At 37.2% G+C, this 18,484-nt stretch overlaps 1 protein-coding gene across 3 annotated transcripts in view; it reads right to left on the minus strand.

Moving 5' to 3' along the window:
- LCMT1 (leucine carboxyl methyltransferase 1) overlaps positions 1-17,871 on the minus strand; it is a 433,670-nt gene extending 415,799 nt beyond the window's left edge. Inside the window, exon 1 of one of the 3 annotated variants that reach the window (XM_044089403.1) lies at positions 17,529-17,871. In XM_044089403.1, the coding sequence (XP_043945338.1) occupies positions 17,529-17,620 (92 nt within the window). In that variant the 5' untranslated portion in view covers positions 17,621-17,871. Of the gene's footprint in view, positions 1-11,758; positions 11,791-17,528 lie in introns of those variants that run through there. The other 2 variants (XM_044089404.1, XM_044089405.1) reach the window with 2 other exon arrangements.
- Between the last annotated feature and the right edge of the window lie 613 nt (positions 17,872-18,484).

An 18,484-nucleotide genomic window follows, 5' to 3' on the forward strand; every position in this document is an offset into this window, starting at 1 on the left:
ACTGGTTCACAGATAAGATGCAGGAAATCAAAGTAGGGGAATGTTACCTCCACAAAGAGACCAGTCATAAGTGGAGTCTCCAGATTCTGTGCTGGAACCTCTTCTGTTTGGAATCTATTTCTCTGAAGTAAAAGTCACTACCAATGGGTTCTGTGACTTCCAAGATGGCTGGAAACTGATCAACAGCTTAACTTCAGCTTTCCCTGGGTGAAAAAAAAGAAACAGAGAAAAGCGCTAGCAATTCTGACAGTTTTAATAAAATTCAGTTATTGGCTTGTAAGTACACTGCCCGGATGCTAGCAAAGAAGAAACTCAGACAGCCAGAAAGAAAATCAACTAGAAAAGGTGTACAGAAAACAATGACTGGGAAAAATCCTGCAGCTGCTCTGCTAAAAGCAGTTTAAGCTCCAGCTCTGGTACAAGAGATGGCTTTCAGTACTTTAGAGAAAAAATAAATCAAATGTGCTCACAGTAAGAGGACACAGCACAAAGAGAAAACCTTTTCTACTGTACCAAATAACCTGAAAAGGGCAGACTGCATTCATTTTATGAAAGTATAAGTAAGCAACTAGACTGGTAATTCACAGCAGGATTTGTTAATTGAAAGGATACAGTGCGTCTATGATCCAAACCTGGCTAAGAGAAAGCAGCCAAAAAGCCTGTCCCAACAAAAATTGAGCTGTCAAACAGAAGGAAACTCTGCTTACCATTCTTCTGATAATAAAGCCCACAGAGAGAGTTTGCCAGTGAAACCTTTTCCAACGATCCAAAGAAAAATGCTTGAGAGACAGAAAAAAGCACAGTAGTATACTAAAAGGAGGAGGAGTACCTTGAACCAAAGTCTTGGTTTAAGAGATGGAGAGGAAATGAAGAAGCCCAGCAACACAGAATTAGTGAATAAATGTGGGACTGTAAAGCATCAATCACATTTGTGAAGTATGGCTTTACAAGAAAAACTGTCTGAGAAAGACTGGACTTGTGTTGCTTTTGTCAAACTTGAGAGGTAAGTGAAAGGCAAATACACTACTTCATGTCATTAATGTCTGGAAGGACCATTTGGAAGGGAAAAAGGAATACCTAAGTGAAACAATTTGTCTTCTTAATATTTGTATAAACATTACATAAACTGGATGTTATATGGTAAAGCTTTTTTAGGGATTGGTGTATGCTATAAAAATACTAAAGTTAACAAATATTTTTTTTCAGTTTTAAGAAATATAGGCCTGAATGTAAAAAGAGAAGAAAGGCTGGAGAAGATCATGTTTAAAGTTCATGTGCTGTATTCTTGGGCTGTTGGGGTGGGGATGTAAAAGTGAGCTTACTATAACATATGTACAGCTTTTATGTTTTCTCTTCCTTTTACATAGGCAGATGTCTGGATTAATGCCCTTGGCTTAATCTGTTTTGGTGCAATTAGGTAGACTTTAAAAATAAGAGAATACTGTGAAAGTAATGAAAATGTTTTCTTTAGCAAATAAATGTTCAGCATAAGTTGAGAAGTACACAGCTGAAGTTAGCTGTGCATTCTGTTCTTCGGTCTCCACTGAGATAAGCTGACTGTAGGTGCAGGCAATAAATCTCAAGAGTTCTGGGTGCTGTTTGCTGAGGGAAATCATAAAATTAAAAGGCACAATGGAAAAACAGCTTAGCAAAAAGTAAAGTTTAAAATTACTGGACGTGAATAAAAAATAGTATATTTCCTGGTATCAAAATGCTTTAATGCATGTACGATAGCCACTACACTTTTTCTTAAAGCTAAAAGTTAATGTTTTCTGAAAATATACAAGCGGTTTTTCACATCTGGGACAAGAATAGAAATATCACAAAAACAAACAGCAATTTGTGTAAATAAGAGAACAGTCTGTAACATGCACCTAGGATGGATAAACAATTTTAGGTTAGGTGAGCCAATGACAATAATTAATAAAGAATCAAAGGAATTTATCTGGAAGGGGAAGATGGCAAGGGTCAAGTGGGATAAGTTGATCTTTCCAATAGAACAAGGTAGTTTAGAATTATCTGACTTGAAAGGACATTTCAGAGCTACACAGTTAAGGCACATATATAAAACAGAAGCAGGAAGCTAAAATTCACAGTGGAATGGGATGATGATGAAGTGGGGGGGGGGGATTCAAGAAAAATGACAGAGTGTGATCCTGGATGCAGATCTTTAAGGAGAACAGCAGCAGCCATACAGATTAGACTCAAAGTATAGGGAACGTTTTCTAAGAACTAAGCCAACACAAGAATGGAGAAATGAGATTTTGCGGGTAAGGATGACTGTGATTACAAGTACAGAGAATAAGCACGAGGGGGCTAGAATTTAATTGGAAAAACTGGCAAAGGAACCAAGGTATTGGGAGCAAATAACTAGAGAGGGAAAGGTAACAAAATGAGAAGATGCCAAGTAGACATCTAGACTAAAAGCTAGAGACTACTTTACCTGTTCGGGATTGATATTAGAGTATTGGCTAACAGAAAGGGATAGGAGAATTCTAAGTGAAAGACCTGCTCTGGTAGAGTTTATAACTGAATCTAAGAACAAAAGCTGCTGCTAAAAAGGGATAATTAGTACAGTATATAAAATACTTCATAATAACTACAGGAACCAATCAGATGAAGACAGAAAAGATTGGGAAGAGATTGGATAAACAATTCAAAAGGAAATAATGGGAGGACATAAGCATGGCTCCCAAAGATGTAACAAAGTCTATAAGATTTAGGATTTTTGTACAGAAGTGTTCGCACGTGCAGTTTTATACCCCAAGTAGACACTAAGAATTTTTCCTCGGGTAGATGCCAAATGTTGGAAGTGTGGTGGGGAAGAAAATGGTAACTGGAAATGTGTGTTTTGGGAGTGTAATGAGTTGGCAGATTTTTAAAAAAATCTCTACAGAGTATTCCTGTCAGAAATATTTAATAAGCAAATGGGTGCAACTAAAGATTTTTCTTTTGGAGGTGGGTTACAGGATCTGAATCATCTAGACATGGTAAAGCTTTCTTGAGTTTAATCCTGGTGGTTGCCAAAAAAGCAGTTACTAGAAAATGTAAATCAAAGTCTAAATGAACTGTATTTGAAGTACTGAAGATTGTAAAAAAATATGAAAGAACTGGAAGTAGGATCTTTAGAAAAGGAAACAAGGGAAAGAGCAAATTACACAGGAAAAAATGGAAATTGTGGGAAAATACATGCAGAATAATGGTTTGGAGGAAAAGTGAGGTTTAAAGAAGGCAGAAATTGAGCAACTTCTGTAATGTTGGATTGATGAAAGTTATACAAAAGAATACATGTGATCGATAATGTTTGTAACTGAGAATGTTTATATAAATGTATACCTGTGCCTATGTCATAAGGTGTTTAAAAGATGCCAAAGGGCTCTGGTTGACTTAAGTTTGCAGATGAGTGCAAGCTAGGAGCAATCACTGAATACCCAAATGACTTAGCCATTTTGCAGGAAGGTCTGTCCCAAACAAATAACTGGTACCAAAATCATGGACAGACACTAAATGCAAAACAATGCACCACAGTATCCTTTGGGAAATCATCTACCCCAGGGAATTACCACACTGGAAAGTACTGTCAAACAGCTGACACAGTTGTTCAGGATTTAAGAACTTATGTCAGTGACCTAACTTTTGACCATCATGAGTCCATTATTGTAAGAAAGTCCATCTATACTGTGCAGCTTGTAAACAAAGGGAATGTGTCTAGATCTAGGGATGTCATTGTCCCCCTTTACTCAGCCATCTTTAGGGCAATCATTGAATATAGTGTCCCCCTTTGACATCTAACTATCCAGACACATGCAGCCAATGGAATGCATGCACACATACCTTACTAAAATGACACAATGCCAAAACAACTTGTCCTACATGGACTGACTCAAAGTCCTGTGACTGTACTTGATATCCTACAGACTGTTAAGTGGTGGCTTGTGTCTAGCATACAAAGCATCCTCTGACACAATATTCATGGATTTACTGCACGTCAGCAAGTCAAATGGCATCAGACATACTTGGTCTAGGGATCTAAACCTCTTCTGCAACATGAACAGAACAGTTTGTAGGACAGGAGCATCTCACAGAGGATACCACTGCTCTGGAACAGACTCCCATTCCACATAAGAGAAAGTTCAACTCTCTCTTACTCAAGTGCATCTTGGATCTAAAGCAAAAATTAACCCCAAGACTATCCCCTGTACTACTAATAGAAAGAAGCAACTCCTAAATTCTTTATCTAATGCATGGGCCCCTCAAATTATCTATGGTACGATCCAGCTATTCTTGCTAGGAGAAATACATAATAATCAACCATGGGATTGGTAAGGTCAATCTCTAACCAAATGGGATAGGTTAATTTCAGCACAAAATGGGAGACTGGCTAGGCTTAAAATAGCCTGCAAGGGCAGCTAGCAGAGAATTACCTATGAAACTATGAGCAACTTTGCTACTTGTGACTTTTTATAATCAGACTACATACAACAGCATCATAGTCCAAATTTAAAGTGAAGTAGTCTTTAAAAAGGAACACAAACACCATATTAATCACTTCAATGTCTAATGTATCACTGCCCCTTGTTAGGTTCCTTACTACTTTTTACAAGTTTTCTTCCATTCATTCAATCTTCAGTTACTAAATGAATGCAATTCAGGGTCACGTGGGAACTGAAACTTCCATTCATTCAATCTTCAGTTACTAAATGAATGCAATTCAGGGTCACGTGGGAACTGAAACTTATCCCAAACATTCAATAAGACCAAGTTAGAGAACTACTCTATCACAACAGATACACACATGCACACACAAGCATTCACATGCACACAGACAAACACACACATGCACACACAAACACGTCCACAGTATACACATGCAGTATACATGGCTACTGGCAATTTAAAAGAATTCCAGTTCACTTATAACACATCTTTATCAAATGGAAGGAAACCACAGTACCAGGTAAAAATTCACATGGAAACAGGAAGACTATTATGGTTCCACATAGAAGACATGCAAGCATAGAACTGAACCACAGAGCCAATCATTGTCAGGCAGTAAGCTATTTTATTTACAAAATGTATAAACAGTAAGGTATCCACATAATGTGAACCGCAATCTGACAAGTCAGTAGTAGACAGCTTATGTCCCCTAGTAATTACTTTTATTAGCTAAGTTTCTGTTCCGCAATTTACCCAAGAACTCCTAGGTGTCTACTATGAATCATGGGGTGGCTGCCCACTAAGCTAAAAACTCTCTCTGTTAATATTCACTGTTATAATGGTAAACAGTATCACTGTCAGGTCCTAGTCTAGATTTGATACTATGTTTTAAAAAAACAGACTCTGCCCATGCTACTGCAGGGCATGGAACAATGACTGACACACACACACACACACACACACACACACACACACACACACACACACACACACACAATTAAATTGTCCTGCAGTCCTGGAACTGTAGCTTACAAACAAACGTAGAACATGGCAAGGTCTAATCAAAGTATGGCAAAAAATGCTGCACATAAAACAGAGAACTTTACTTAATAAGCATAGTCTTACTGAAAAAAGGCAAAGGAGAAATAACAGAGGGATAGGATGAAAACATGTAAGCAAATAAGTGAATCCACAGAATTCAAAAAGGTACCATACTCAAAGAGAGAAAGAGACAGGGAGACAAGATAAGTGGACTTCGTCTGAATGCAAAGATGGACAGCTCAGTGGAAAATAAAAGAACTTTTTTCAATGAAAGGAGTGCAGAATTGCTGAAACAGCCTAGATAACACAGTATGAAAGATAGAAACAAACATCAAATTCAAGGGGTGCATGCAGACAATTCTTAGTCTGTGGTGAATATAAGATACTTGTTAAACAGAATTTGATCTAATGGGTGAAATATGGGCACACTGAGTGATTCAATGAGTTTTTCTCTGCCTAAAGAATCTGTATTTTAACTGGACTTCTAGTGAAGGTGAAGAGATGAGCAAACAAGTTTCCATCAGAAACACTACAAAACCTGAAACGTTTCTTAATTGGTCACAGAGTGTGAATGTGTTGTGTGGAAGAACTACATTGTCAGGGCTAGCCACCCGGCGGTATAAACCTTGACTCTAGATGAAGGGACACCCTGGCCACATATGAAAAAAAAAGGGGGGGGGTTGTGGATGGATGGAACAGAGATAGGCACAGAATTCCATGCTCAGACTCATCAAAAGCAGAAGACAATGACAGAAAAGAAGCTGGAAATGCAATAAATTGTTGATACTAAGATAATGAAAACAGATACCACATCAAGCAAATATTGACTGACTAGGTTAGTCAATGTTCAGATGGAAAACCTCAACTCAGAACGGACAGTGAGGTACCTCTGGATAAACTGATGACAGCCTTAAAAATAAAATGTACACATTACATGAACAGTTTGCCACTTATACAGCAGAAGGCATTGTGGAACAGGAAGAGCTGGGGGAACCCATGAACTTTTGTGTGAATGCTACAGAGTTGTAAAAGGAGAACCAGGATTAAAAGAAATATATATATATATATATATTTCTATACATATTTACACATACATACACTTGTATGTGTGTGTACATGTATACACTGTTCCCAACTTAAAGGATGTTGAGACAGACAAGTGGACTTCAAAGAAAGAACATGCTGGAAGAATATCTACATTACTGGGGCAGCAGAAAAGGAAGGACTAGCCTCTGGCTTTTGTTCATGACAAACTCACCAGCTGGACAGGTCTACATGCTGCACAAGTAAAAACTGAGGAAGCACACAGACTTTTTGAGCCTGACAGATATACTTGTGGGATATGAAACATAAAGCAAATGATATTGCCATTGCATTGGCATCCACAGAAAATGAGTAAAATGGTGATAACACCAGCAATTCGAACAAAGACTCCCAAAGACAGTATAATGAAGGGAAAACACCAAACAACCTTTACATCAAATTTCCAGCAAATACAGTCAAGACCACAGTGTGCAGCCCAATAATTTATTGAAACACAAACATGGAAGTTAAAATTAAACGTATACCATTTTCAGAATTTAACCACACCTTCTTCAGTACATCTGACCATTACAGTCACATGACCACTATAAATATATCATTTGAAAAGGCAAAGTTATGGATAAAGCAGTACAAACACATTGCATATTAAGGGTACTGTTACTGACAATTCAGTCCAGGACTTAATAAAGCCCCAAATGTTGGGAATAATGTCATGGGAAGCTCCATCTTGCTCAATGAGAGTGACTTAGCAGACTCAAACTTTAATGGCCATACATAATTAATCCTTATGAAAATTGGAAAACCCTAATATTACATTACAAATACATACTTGGATGAGTTTGAGTAGTGAGGAGATTAATGCCCATGATTCAAAGAGAGTGAAAAGGTGTCATCACCGAAATGTGAGCTAGTAGTGTGATAAGAAAAGGTTCTAGGAACTGGGCAAGAAATGAATAAGGATACAGCCCTACTGATTTGATCTATGACAAGGCATTTTAGTTACAGATGTTCAAATATTAATGGAATCAAGCTGTTTTATAACTGCAAGTCAGAAATAGCAATGCGACTTGATCAGGTGAAAACTGCCTGGGCTCTGAAGGACAGAGTGAATGCTGTGCTATTATGTATATTACGGAATAATTTTAAGTAATTTAAAAGTGGTGTGATCAAAGTGACCACAGGGGAGATTAGTCACCTAGTATTTCCTTTTTTGTTATCGCTTGATAAAAAACAGGAAAGCTTGTCTGTTCAGCCAGGTAAAAAGATATTTTTAGAAAAGATTTACAATTATTTAATTTCTTACAGAGTCATGACAGTCATTCAATTGACTTTTGCTGTAAATTTTGTCTGGTACAGTTGCTGAATTGGATTGGGTCTGAACAAATCAAAATTAAGTGTCAGGCTACAGTAAGGGAACTATAAGATCAAAACACGGAACAGGAAGAGATTACTAAGAAAGGGGCAAGGACACTACATAAAGTTATATGGAAGAATGACAAAATATTTTGTCAAGGACGAATGTAAACGTTTGTGACGTTGTTCAAGAAAAATGTATTATTTTTTCTTACATTAAAGGATTAAAACCTTAGCTGCATGGCAAGAAACACATTTAAAGAATCAGGACCATGATGCATTAATTACAGGATATTGATTATGGACAATGTCATCCCCATTTGCTGAAGGAGGCAAGACAGGAGTGCTCCTACTGATTTTGATAGCATACTTCTCAGAGGTGGATGTGCTAGAAGTTACACTAGGACCTAGGGACCATCATGTACCACACACGATATGCGGGGAAAAATGTAAGGATAATGGGGTCAGTACAATATACCTTTCACTCGGAGTCAAAACAAAAATGCACTCAACATTTACACTGCCAATGTATATTTAGTTAAAGAAATAAAAATGCATCTTACACAGAAAGGATCATGCTCTGTCAGCAATCCCCTCCTATTTAGAAGGGTACTGGAAACTCCTCACGTATTTGCTAAAACATTATTAGTTGGTGTAAATGGTTACTAAAGAGTAAATTACATAAATTAGGCACGCTAATTAGCATTTGGCAAAAGAATGTGATTGGTTCAAAACTCATCTTAAAAGGGAAGTTAGACCTCACACCTTTCAGATTGTATTAGGATCAAGTGGTTCAAAACTCATCTTAAAAGAGAAGTTAGACCTCGCACCTTTCAGATTGTATTAGGATCAAGCTTGGATTTACTGTCTAAGATGGAAAAACTGAAAGATTTACAGAGCAGATATTGTAAGGAAAATGAAACAATTAAGGAAGAGAAGGAGAAAGTTAAAATAGTAAGAAGTTATTGAACAACAATTACTAACTTGCCTGTCGGTCATTAAACACTAGGTATTTTCTAAAGTCCCCTGAACAGCAAAAGTCACTGGCTATGATAACAAGAAGCATAAATGCAAAGAACTATAGCTAGTTTGAAAAAAAAGAGGTTGAGAGGCATTATACTAGGGGATCTGACAGTATTAGGAAGAGCTACTTAAGCCTCAAATACAAATCGGTGATGTACAGTGAGACAGCAGGTTTTCTGAGAGACATGGAATTTGCTCATCTAGCAGCAAGAAACGCAGAAGACAGGACGGCATTTGCTACTCAAGAGTTAGCTGCAGTTATAAAGCAGCAGGAAAAAGGAAAGACTCAAGATAGTGACTGACTGATAAGGAAAATATATTCCCCAGGCTAGTTTAGCTCTTTAATATGGTGATATTTCAAGTCTAAATTACAACTGCAAATTTACACAGTGTTGTAGACTGTCAAACTATAAACTTCTATTAATAGACAACCAATGTGGATTCGTGGGAGGAAGACAAACTTTTGATAATATATTAAAAACAGACATACTTATGAAAATAGCACAACAGCAGGAAAAATCTTTACTGACATTACATTAAGATGCAGAGAAGGCCCTTGATGGACTGGAATAGTTTTATTTTATAATGGTGCTCAAGCAGTTATGCCACAGGCCTGATGCAGGCAACTTATACAGCACTGACAGCCCTTGTCAGAATTCATGATGGAATATCAAGATCCTTTGTACTATTAAGGGCAACAAGGAAGGGGTGCCTTCTCATCCCCTCCCCCATTTGTTTGCCTTATACTTAGAGCTTTTAGCAGACATAATAAGGAATCAGAAATGGAGTATTTGGAAGACCACAAAGAAAGGGAAAAAAAAAGATTTCAATGTATGTAGATGATGTACTGACTTAAATAACTGACCCTAAAAAAGAAACCAACATGCTGTTCTATATAAATACAATTAATAAATTGTGGCACAAGATTAATACAATAAAAACAAAGGCAAATGGAATAAATTATGACTCCTCGTTAACTATAAAAGAAAGATTTACCCATAAATGCGGCAAGCATGGGTGTTTTGCTAGATAATATTATGCAAGTCTACTGCCAAAACATATGGAAACTTAAGAGAACATTAAATGATGGTTTCCATAGATGGAAAATGCCTGGGTAGGAACATGATCAAATAGTTCAGGCTGCACATATACTGGCTTTGTTGGGTTTTCCAAATACGATCTACATATCTTAGAATGCAGATCCCGTGTAAACACAGCATCTGAGGCAGATTCCTCAAAGCAGCAGCTCCCAGAATGGGTTAACATAATTTTGGCTCTACTGCGAGGCTGCATTTGTCCAAGAATCATTTCACCCTTAAATTATCTCTTTTCCTCAATGTCGTGTGACAGTACAGTCAGCATCTATACATAAAATAGATATGAGGGTAAAGTCCCCCACATGTAAGTGCAGGGGACAGCATACTCACTGGGAAAAAAAAAAGTTTTAATGATTTTACCAAAAATCCCATGAGATGTTCGTCACAGAGGGCATCTTTGACAGTAATCCAACTTTATGTTTTATTAACGGATCTATTTTCCAAGCATTTCTGGCTAGAATTCTAAGAGACTTCTTAAAAATAGTAGAAATACATAAGATTTTATATGGGATATTGGCAAACCTAGAATGCTATGGGATTATATGATTCAAAGGAGATGGCAGGTTTAATTGTTCTTGGTCCCAAAATGTATTCTGTTGGAAGTACAGTCAAATATGTTATACTGGATTTCTGCATTTAAATATGAAACAAAGTGGAAAATCATTCAAGTTAATAACAGGAAATTTAGACCCGTTTGGGAGGTATACTTTTTGGATGTTAATAACAGGAAACTTAAACCTGTTTGAGAGGTATACTTTTTGGATGTGCTGTGAAAATAGAATAGAGCTGTTATACATGATGAAAAGGGTATAACCACAGAGTACTTTACTAGCAAACAAGGATATAAGCCATGGTTAACTTTTGTTACCTACAACAGAATATTGTGAACGTCAAAGGAAAGGGGTTTATTTAACTGGAAGAAAGCTAGGACTAATGTGACACACTGGAATCAAGAAAAGGAAATGGTATCTGGAGTCACTAAGCAGAAATAAAGAAAAGGTATGAGCTGCCTTTTTTTTCAAACTGAACAATGAGTTGCTTAGTGCAAAAAGGACTTGAAGACAGGTTCAACTGTTATGAGAATCCTTGAATCTTCTCTAGTTGTACAAGGTGTTACAACAAGCAAATGAAAAAAGTTTCCATGCACTCTCAAGTGTCTCAATGTTTTGTAGAGTAGTATAAATATTTTTACAGACTGCCTTAATATTAGTATAAGAAGGCCTAGCGTACACAGATTCCCAAGTACTATGGAGGCATTTTCATCAAAGCTAAGACTGCCATGTACAAGTGTGCCTAGATCCATCAGAAGGGTGCCCATTCTGAAGTACATAATCAGTATTACAGTCAAAGTTCACAATATTTTTTCTAAAGCAATCAATATTACATTTAATTTTACTTCAATTTACTGGAAACAAGACTTTTCAAGAGAACCGTAAGTATCTGGTGTACAACCCCTGCTGCACTGCAGCTACAGCAGTGACACTAACAAGGATTCCTACCTTGCAATCATCTGTACACTGTGTCACTCATGTGACTGCCCACCTTTCCTTCAGAAAAAGGAGGATACCAAATGACACAATGCTGAGTTCTGTGGTATTCCACTGGTCAAGTGTGCCATGTCAGAACAGTCAACCTTCTCTAAATTTCTTAAAGTTAATTTAATTATACAATGCTAAATGTTTAAACTATATCTACATCCAGGACCATCTTATATGCTTTTACTAGATTCAAGAAAGTTTGTTTATGAAATATCAGATACCTACCTACAGCAAATACACATTCAGAAAGCAGGCTCTTCCCCTTCAACAGCTCAGAAGAATCTCAATCAAGGTGCAGAAGATCTCTTACTTCTTTGTGGAACAGATCAGGATCATGCTTTGTACTACTTTACAAAAAGTTGTTTAGACTAAAATGTTGGGTTAATAATAATTTAGATCAGAAGTAACCCCTTATTTGAAAGGGGTCACTTACTTCCAAATTTTCAACACTTACTCTGCTGCTAAAAAGTACTGTAAAAATTCTCAACAATGTTGTTTCTGTCCCTATACAATAAAATTGTTTGAATATTTATCAGCTCCATCATGCCAGTATTTAGAAGTTTTTTATAGCATTTTCTTCAATAAGTGACTTTATTGCTAAATTCAAATCTATCCATTTCCACAGTTTTTCAAAACTGTTCTTTTAGAGAGGATACACACAACAGAGACAAAAACTTGTCTGTTGTTCTTTTATTAACTTAGCAAATCAATGATTTCTACACTTCTATTTTCTGATTAGACTTTGGTAACTAGGGTCACTGATATCAAACTGTTCACAGCATCTTGTTTTGTTTAATGTACTTTCAGCTGTCCATTGAGAGTCCCCTCCCCCCAATAGACTACATAGTACCACCTTCCTGTATTCTCGTGAAATTTACTTGTCCGTTTGCTGACTAGAAACCGATGCATTTTCCTCAAGTTCTGCTATCTCATTGCTCAGGTTAAAAAAAAAGCCCAAAATGTGGGCAGGCAAATGGACAAGGTTTTGCTACTCACTTCTTCAAGATATACTATTGCCCCATAGATTTGCTCCTTCCCTTATAGGTGGATACCATCTCATCTCTGATATCCCCCTGGGATTTACAGGTGCATCATGCATCCTGAACACTTGATCCAAGCTTCGACTCAGAGAGGGACAAGTAGGCCAAGCCTCATTATTCCTCTCCCACCACATGCTGGGGCAAGTGGGCCACTAACTGAATCTGGGTAGTAGTCAGGGTTCCACAAATGCATGTGTGCTTTCCTTTCCTGTTGTGAGGTTTATTTATTTTGCAGCTCTGCCTAACAGGGTTATATGCCAATATCCCAGTATATTACCTTGTCAAACCAGATAAGTCTATGAACTTACCCACTTTACTCCTAACTGCCTAAAGCATCACTGACTTCATCATAACCACTGTTTCAGAAATCACACAGTTCAGTCAGTTGTTTTTTAGTCTAAGGCTAAACAAAACAGTGACATGGTCTGGATCTGTAATAAAGTAGTAATTTCTATGGATGAAAAGACAAAGACTCCATAAGACAAAGTTAACATGTCTTTAACATTACTGCTTATTAAACAGATTCCTTATCATGATCCAACTTATTTATCAAGACATTCTTTAGTATATATTAATCACAAAGTATTTTAACTAGTCAAATATCCAGATAGCTGTGGTCTCCTAATAATACTGTTTTAACGGCTATGTTTATGCACTGCAGGTTACTTAGGAATTTCTTGTATTTACTAAGAGTCATGGAAAGCTTCCCTTGCTTTGAGTGTGTCTTATGAAGATCCAGGTTCTCAGATTCCTTTTGCGGGACCTTTAATAATGATGGGCACTATACCCCTTAATGTGTTGAACAGTAGTGATGTCCCTGAACCAGGTTTCTGTAACAGAGCATATTCCACTGCCCTTCAGAGACAGGACTACTTCAAGGCTGCCCATGTTGTTATTTAAACTTCCATTATTCACAAATGCCAGCTTTGCCTCATTTGTTTGGGTTTGTTTCCAACGGTCTAAAATTACAGGAGTTTAAATTATATAAAAAGGCAGAAAAAGCATAATAAACAATTTGTTCAGTATAACAACATCCCTGGAGGAAATCTAAAACCCAGAGGCCACAAATAAGCCAGGGACTTGCATTTCCTTCCAGACTGTGAAACTGAATCCCTTGTCTGAGGTACCACATTCAGTGCTAGTTAAATGTCAAGATTTAGGGCCAAAACTGCACAGCCATTAAAGACTGATGAAAGTCTGCCTTGCTTAACATTTGGGGGGGTCCTCCTACTGGCTGAAGTACATAAGAATGCCAACATAAAAAAATCACACCTCATATAGGGTGGAGCTCCTAAGACTGTGACCCTACAGGATCCTGCAATTTTTTTTTTTAACTGAGCTGTTACATCTTGTATTTTGGCCCTAGTCAAGCATATCACAGTAATTTCTGCCTTACAAATTCTAGTGAGATGAGTATTTGTTCTGATCATCATAGAATCACCAATTAGAAGACCATTACTAGTGTTTGCAGGGCACTTCATGAGTATTTAACAGTTTGCACTCCCACTGTTTGTTATGAAGTTTATGAACATTATCACATTATCTGTCTGATAGGTGCAATAAACAAATTCACCCAAATGCTGTACTCCAGGGCTCATGTGTTTTAGCATTTACTTTAAAGCTAAAACACTGTTTAATTATTGCATTTAATATTTGTTAACCAGGAAGATGGACTGGTTGACCATTTTCAGACTCACACTGGGCTCAGACATAGTTAACAGAAATAAAGCAGCAGTACAATTACTTAGTGTAGTGTCCTTAAAATTGGGGACAGTATGTGACAGATTTTAACATTACGAGTTGAAATACAAAAGTATACAATACAGAGCATAGTTGTGTATAAGTAGATATCAAGTACTTTATATAAAACTACACACAATATAAAGAATTGTGGAACATAATTTATTGGTTGACATATGCTACCAAGAAGAAGGTAGACGGTTACGTTATATGCTATGCGCAATAATTATTAAATGCCAGCTGTTTGCTCTAATCTCATTTTTACACAAAGCAGACAGCTATATCATTGAATGTAACAATGTAAAATAACTGTTAGCCACTGCATCCACTGCATCTAAAGCATTTGCACATGGTGTCACTGATGAGGGAATGAGGTGAAGAATTTGATTACTGGTGGTCAGCGGATCCATACAGCGGACTGGCCCTGATCGATACAAGGATTTTTCATCAATTGCTGCTTTAAAACATGGCCAGGTGACCCTTACATTGTTTTCTTGGCTAATCCTCAAACAGTATGTTTGTCTTCTTCTAAGGCAGTTTTGTTCTCAGAGGTGGGCAGTAAGCAGACAATGTAATTTTAATTTTAAGCAGCAATCAGCTATACAGAACTAGGCCCTATTTGTTACTGACCCTCATTTGTTATGAATCAGGTTGCAGTGGTGGATGCATGAGTCAGCAAGAAGGTCAAATCTGAAAAATGTATTTTCTATAAATTGCAGTTTGTGAGTGTTGCGTGAGGTGTGTAGGGCTAGAAGAGGCAGGCAATTCTCAAGTAGTTCTCAAGCATGGCAAGACATATGTTTTTGGCAACTGCTGTCCTTGTAATTGGGGACAGCATGCAAGAGATATTGTGACAATACTTTGTTTATGGTATTATCAGTGTTAGTTGTAAATATGAGAGATGGATCTAGTGACAGTCCAAGGTATTTGAATACTAAGACACTGGTGATAGAGTTACCTTGTAAGTTATTGGTGTTAATCTTTGATATCACTAGCAATTTTGATGAGATGTAAATAACATTTGTTGTTTGAGGGGTTGCTAAGTAACTTATTAGTATTACACCATAGGCAAAGAGTGGAGAAGGATTTTTGTAGCTTTAACTGATGTCCTGAAAGTGACTTACTGGATTCCATTAGTAATACATCAGCTGCATATAATATGATGCCACCTGTTTCACTCATATCATTTATAGTGAAAAAAGCAAACAGACATGTACAGAACCATGTTGAATGACAATATTTATGATTATATTGTCAAAGTGTTGGTTGTTGAAATAGATTTGTAAACTCCTAAATGAGAAGTAATTTTTAAACTGGATCTACTGTGTGAGGGAGAGAGAAAAGCAGTAGAATGTTCAGGTACAGAGTTGATGGAGTTTTTGTGTTGAATCTGTTGATTCAGCTTACAGTAGTGGGCAGCGCTTTGTGTGTATCCCAGCCCTCCACCAAGTCCTTAATGACTCACTTTCTTTGGTCAACAGTACATGGGAAGATGAAAATCAGGAGGAATGGGTGATAATCTGGGGATGGATTTGGTTTTACATGGCCATAACTCCCTGCCCACTAGTTAGGGTTGCCACATTTTCAAATGCCCAAAGTGGGACATTTTATTTAAAAATGTGAGATTCTGCAGGACAAAACATACTCCCGGCTGGTGCAAAGGGCAGAACTTAACTTTTTTGCCAAAATAAAAGCTTATTTTTGTAGCATTTGAGTGCTTATGCTATTTCACATAATATTTATGTGTTTCATATACAAAATAACTGTTTTATGCAGCTATTAAAGAAAATTAAAGAAATATATTTTGTCATAAAATCTCAGGACATTTGCCATTTTTTAGTTTTTTTCGCAGGACAAAACTGCCCAAAGTGGGACTGTCCCTCGCAAAGAGGGACAGGTGGTAACCTTACCACTAGTGGTTGGACAGCAGGGCTTACACTGCCAGAGCAAGGATGAGTGCTTCCACTCATCTAGCCCAGCTACAGTACTAGCACACTGCTTGGGAGGCCAAAGTGCCTTCACCCCCCCCCCCTCCCCCCAATACAAGATGTGCAAGCTGACTTGGGTTCCCTCTTCCCTTCCCTAGCTGGCTCCTTAGCACCTTAGCCAACTACTCAGTCTTGAACAGGTGGGGCCCAGTAAGAGCTTTATCAAGTCTGTGTACAAAGCGGTACAGCAACAGGCTTATTTTCAAAAGCAATCTAAAGATTTCAGCTAATCATCTTACATACTAAGTGGTCAATTATCTATGTAGTCTCGCAGTAAGTAATTACAGTTTTAGCAAAAACGTCAGGGAAAACATTCATTTTCTGCTACTGATATTACCTTACAACAAAACAAAACTAAGTAAAAAGAAGCTATTGACACAAAGTTGTTCTCAATTCGACTTACATCAGCAAAAATTATTCTGATTTAAAATATCATAATATCAGTATCTTGTTGACACCAAATCAAGTTATACACCTACCGACAAGAATGACTAAAATAAATTAACGGAGCAATGGTCAAAATATTGGAAAGCCAACTGTTTATTGCTTACTATGCCTGTGGAAAACCTGCGTTAAAAGGTACATGTAACAGTACCACAGCCAACACCTGAAAACTAAATCGTACAAATTCATGTGTCAGATAACGAATTTGTCAACTTACTGTTTCCTACAAAGACAGACAGCATGCAATCTAAAGTACTCAGGAATGATTTGCATTAATTAGGTACATAATCTCAACTGTCTAGTCTGTTGCAGAATGTCCAGATTTTTGCCTTACATATTCTGTTCTTCATAAACATTGTTTTTCTGCCAAATCATTGAGGTCTGAAGTCACTAAATAACGACACACACAAGTTTCAGAATTCATGTCCTTTAGAAACAGCATTCTAATGCAACACCTGCTATTCTAGCAAATGTCTAAGTTAACGAACGCAGTACTTAAAATCTGTCCCAATTTCTGGGTCTCTGTCTTCATTATTTTTTGGGATTTGTCCAGATTTCTTGCACTTAGGTGTTGAGAGGCAAAGTCAAGCTGCCTAGTCATCCACCTACACAAACTAACACAAATAAGTCACTGTAAAGACATTTAACTATCGAGACATAAACGCTAGCCGGAGCATTCAGTTTAAGATTTCTTAAAACTTAGCAGCATGCATCTGTACTATAAGATGTGGACGTCTACAACAAAATACCTATCCTTCAGTTATATTTTATGTAACAGCATACCGTTTGCAGATAGAAGCATCGTCACAAGTTGACCTAACAGCTTCATCTGATATATCTGATTCGGTGAAACGCTGTGGGATATTGGCAGCCATGAATTATAACAGCAATGTAGCAAGCAGCACTGTTGTCCTATGTGGTTGCCTCACTTTAAACTACGTTTGTGTGAAACTAATTTCGATCTCATAGCACGTAGAAAATCATTTTCTTATAACCTATTTAATTAGCACTTGCAATAAAAAGTTGTACTATATATCACTATTAACATCTTTAAAAAAATAGTGACATTACAAAATACATTCCAAATAGACTCTCCTACTACTTTCTCCTCATTGGCTTAGAAACGTGAAACCCCGCCCCAATTGAAACGCTTGCGGTCATTGGTCAGAGTAGGTAATTGTGTGACCCTCGTTAAACAGGTCCGAGTTCTGTTTAACAGCAGGAGAGTGGTTCCTGGGAAACTTTGCTGTCACCCGGAAGTAACTTACAGTGTTTATGTACATAGTATGGTTTGTTGATGGGGAAATCCTTCTTAACTGATTTTTACATTTTAATAGTATTGTAAAGCCTAAATTATATGCTGGATATTTCTTATGTACGTCGTTATTTTTTAACTCTTTCTTCACTGAACATTCTATTTGCAGTGGTGGTGGCTATTATAGTGTTACTGAAGGACTTGAAGTAGGGTTGCCACCTTTCAAATGCCCAAAGTGGGACATTTTTTGTAGAAACGTGCAATTTTGCAGAACAGACATACCCACGGGGAGTGCAAAGGACAGAACTTCACTGTTTTTGTCCAAATAAAAGCTTATTCTTGTAGCATAAGAGTTGCTTATGCTATTTCATATAATATTTAGGTGCTTCAGGTGCAAAATAACTCTTTTATGCAACTATTAAAGAAAACTTAGTAAATATGTTTTGTCTTAAAATCTCAGGACATTTGCCATTTTTTAGATTTT

Source organism: Protopterus annectens, chromosome 12.part0, assembly GCF_019279795.1.
Source record: "Protopterus annectens isolate FY-2018-M chromosome 12.part0, PAN1.0, whole genome shotgun sequence".
NCBI lineage: Eukaryota > Metazoa > Chordata > Ceratodontiformes > Protopteridae > Protopterus > Protopterus annectens.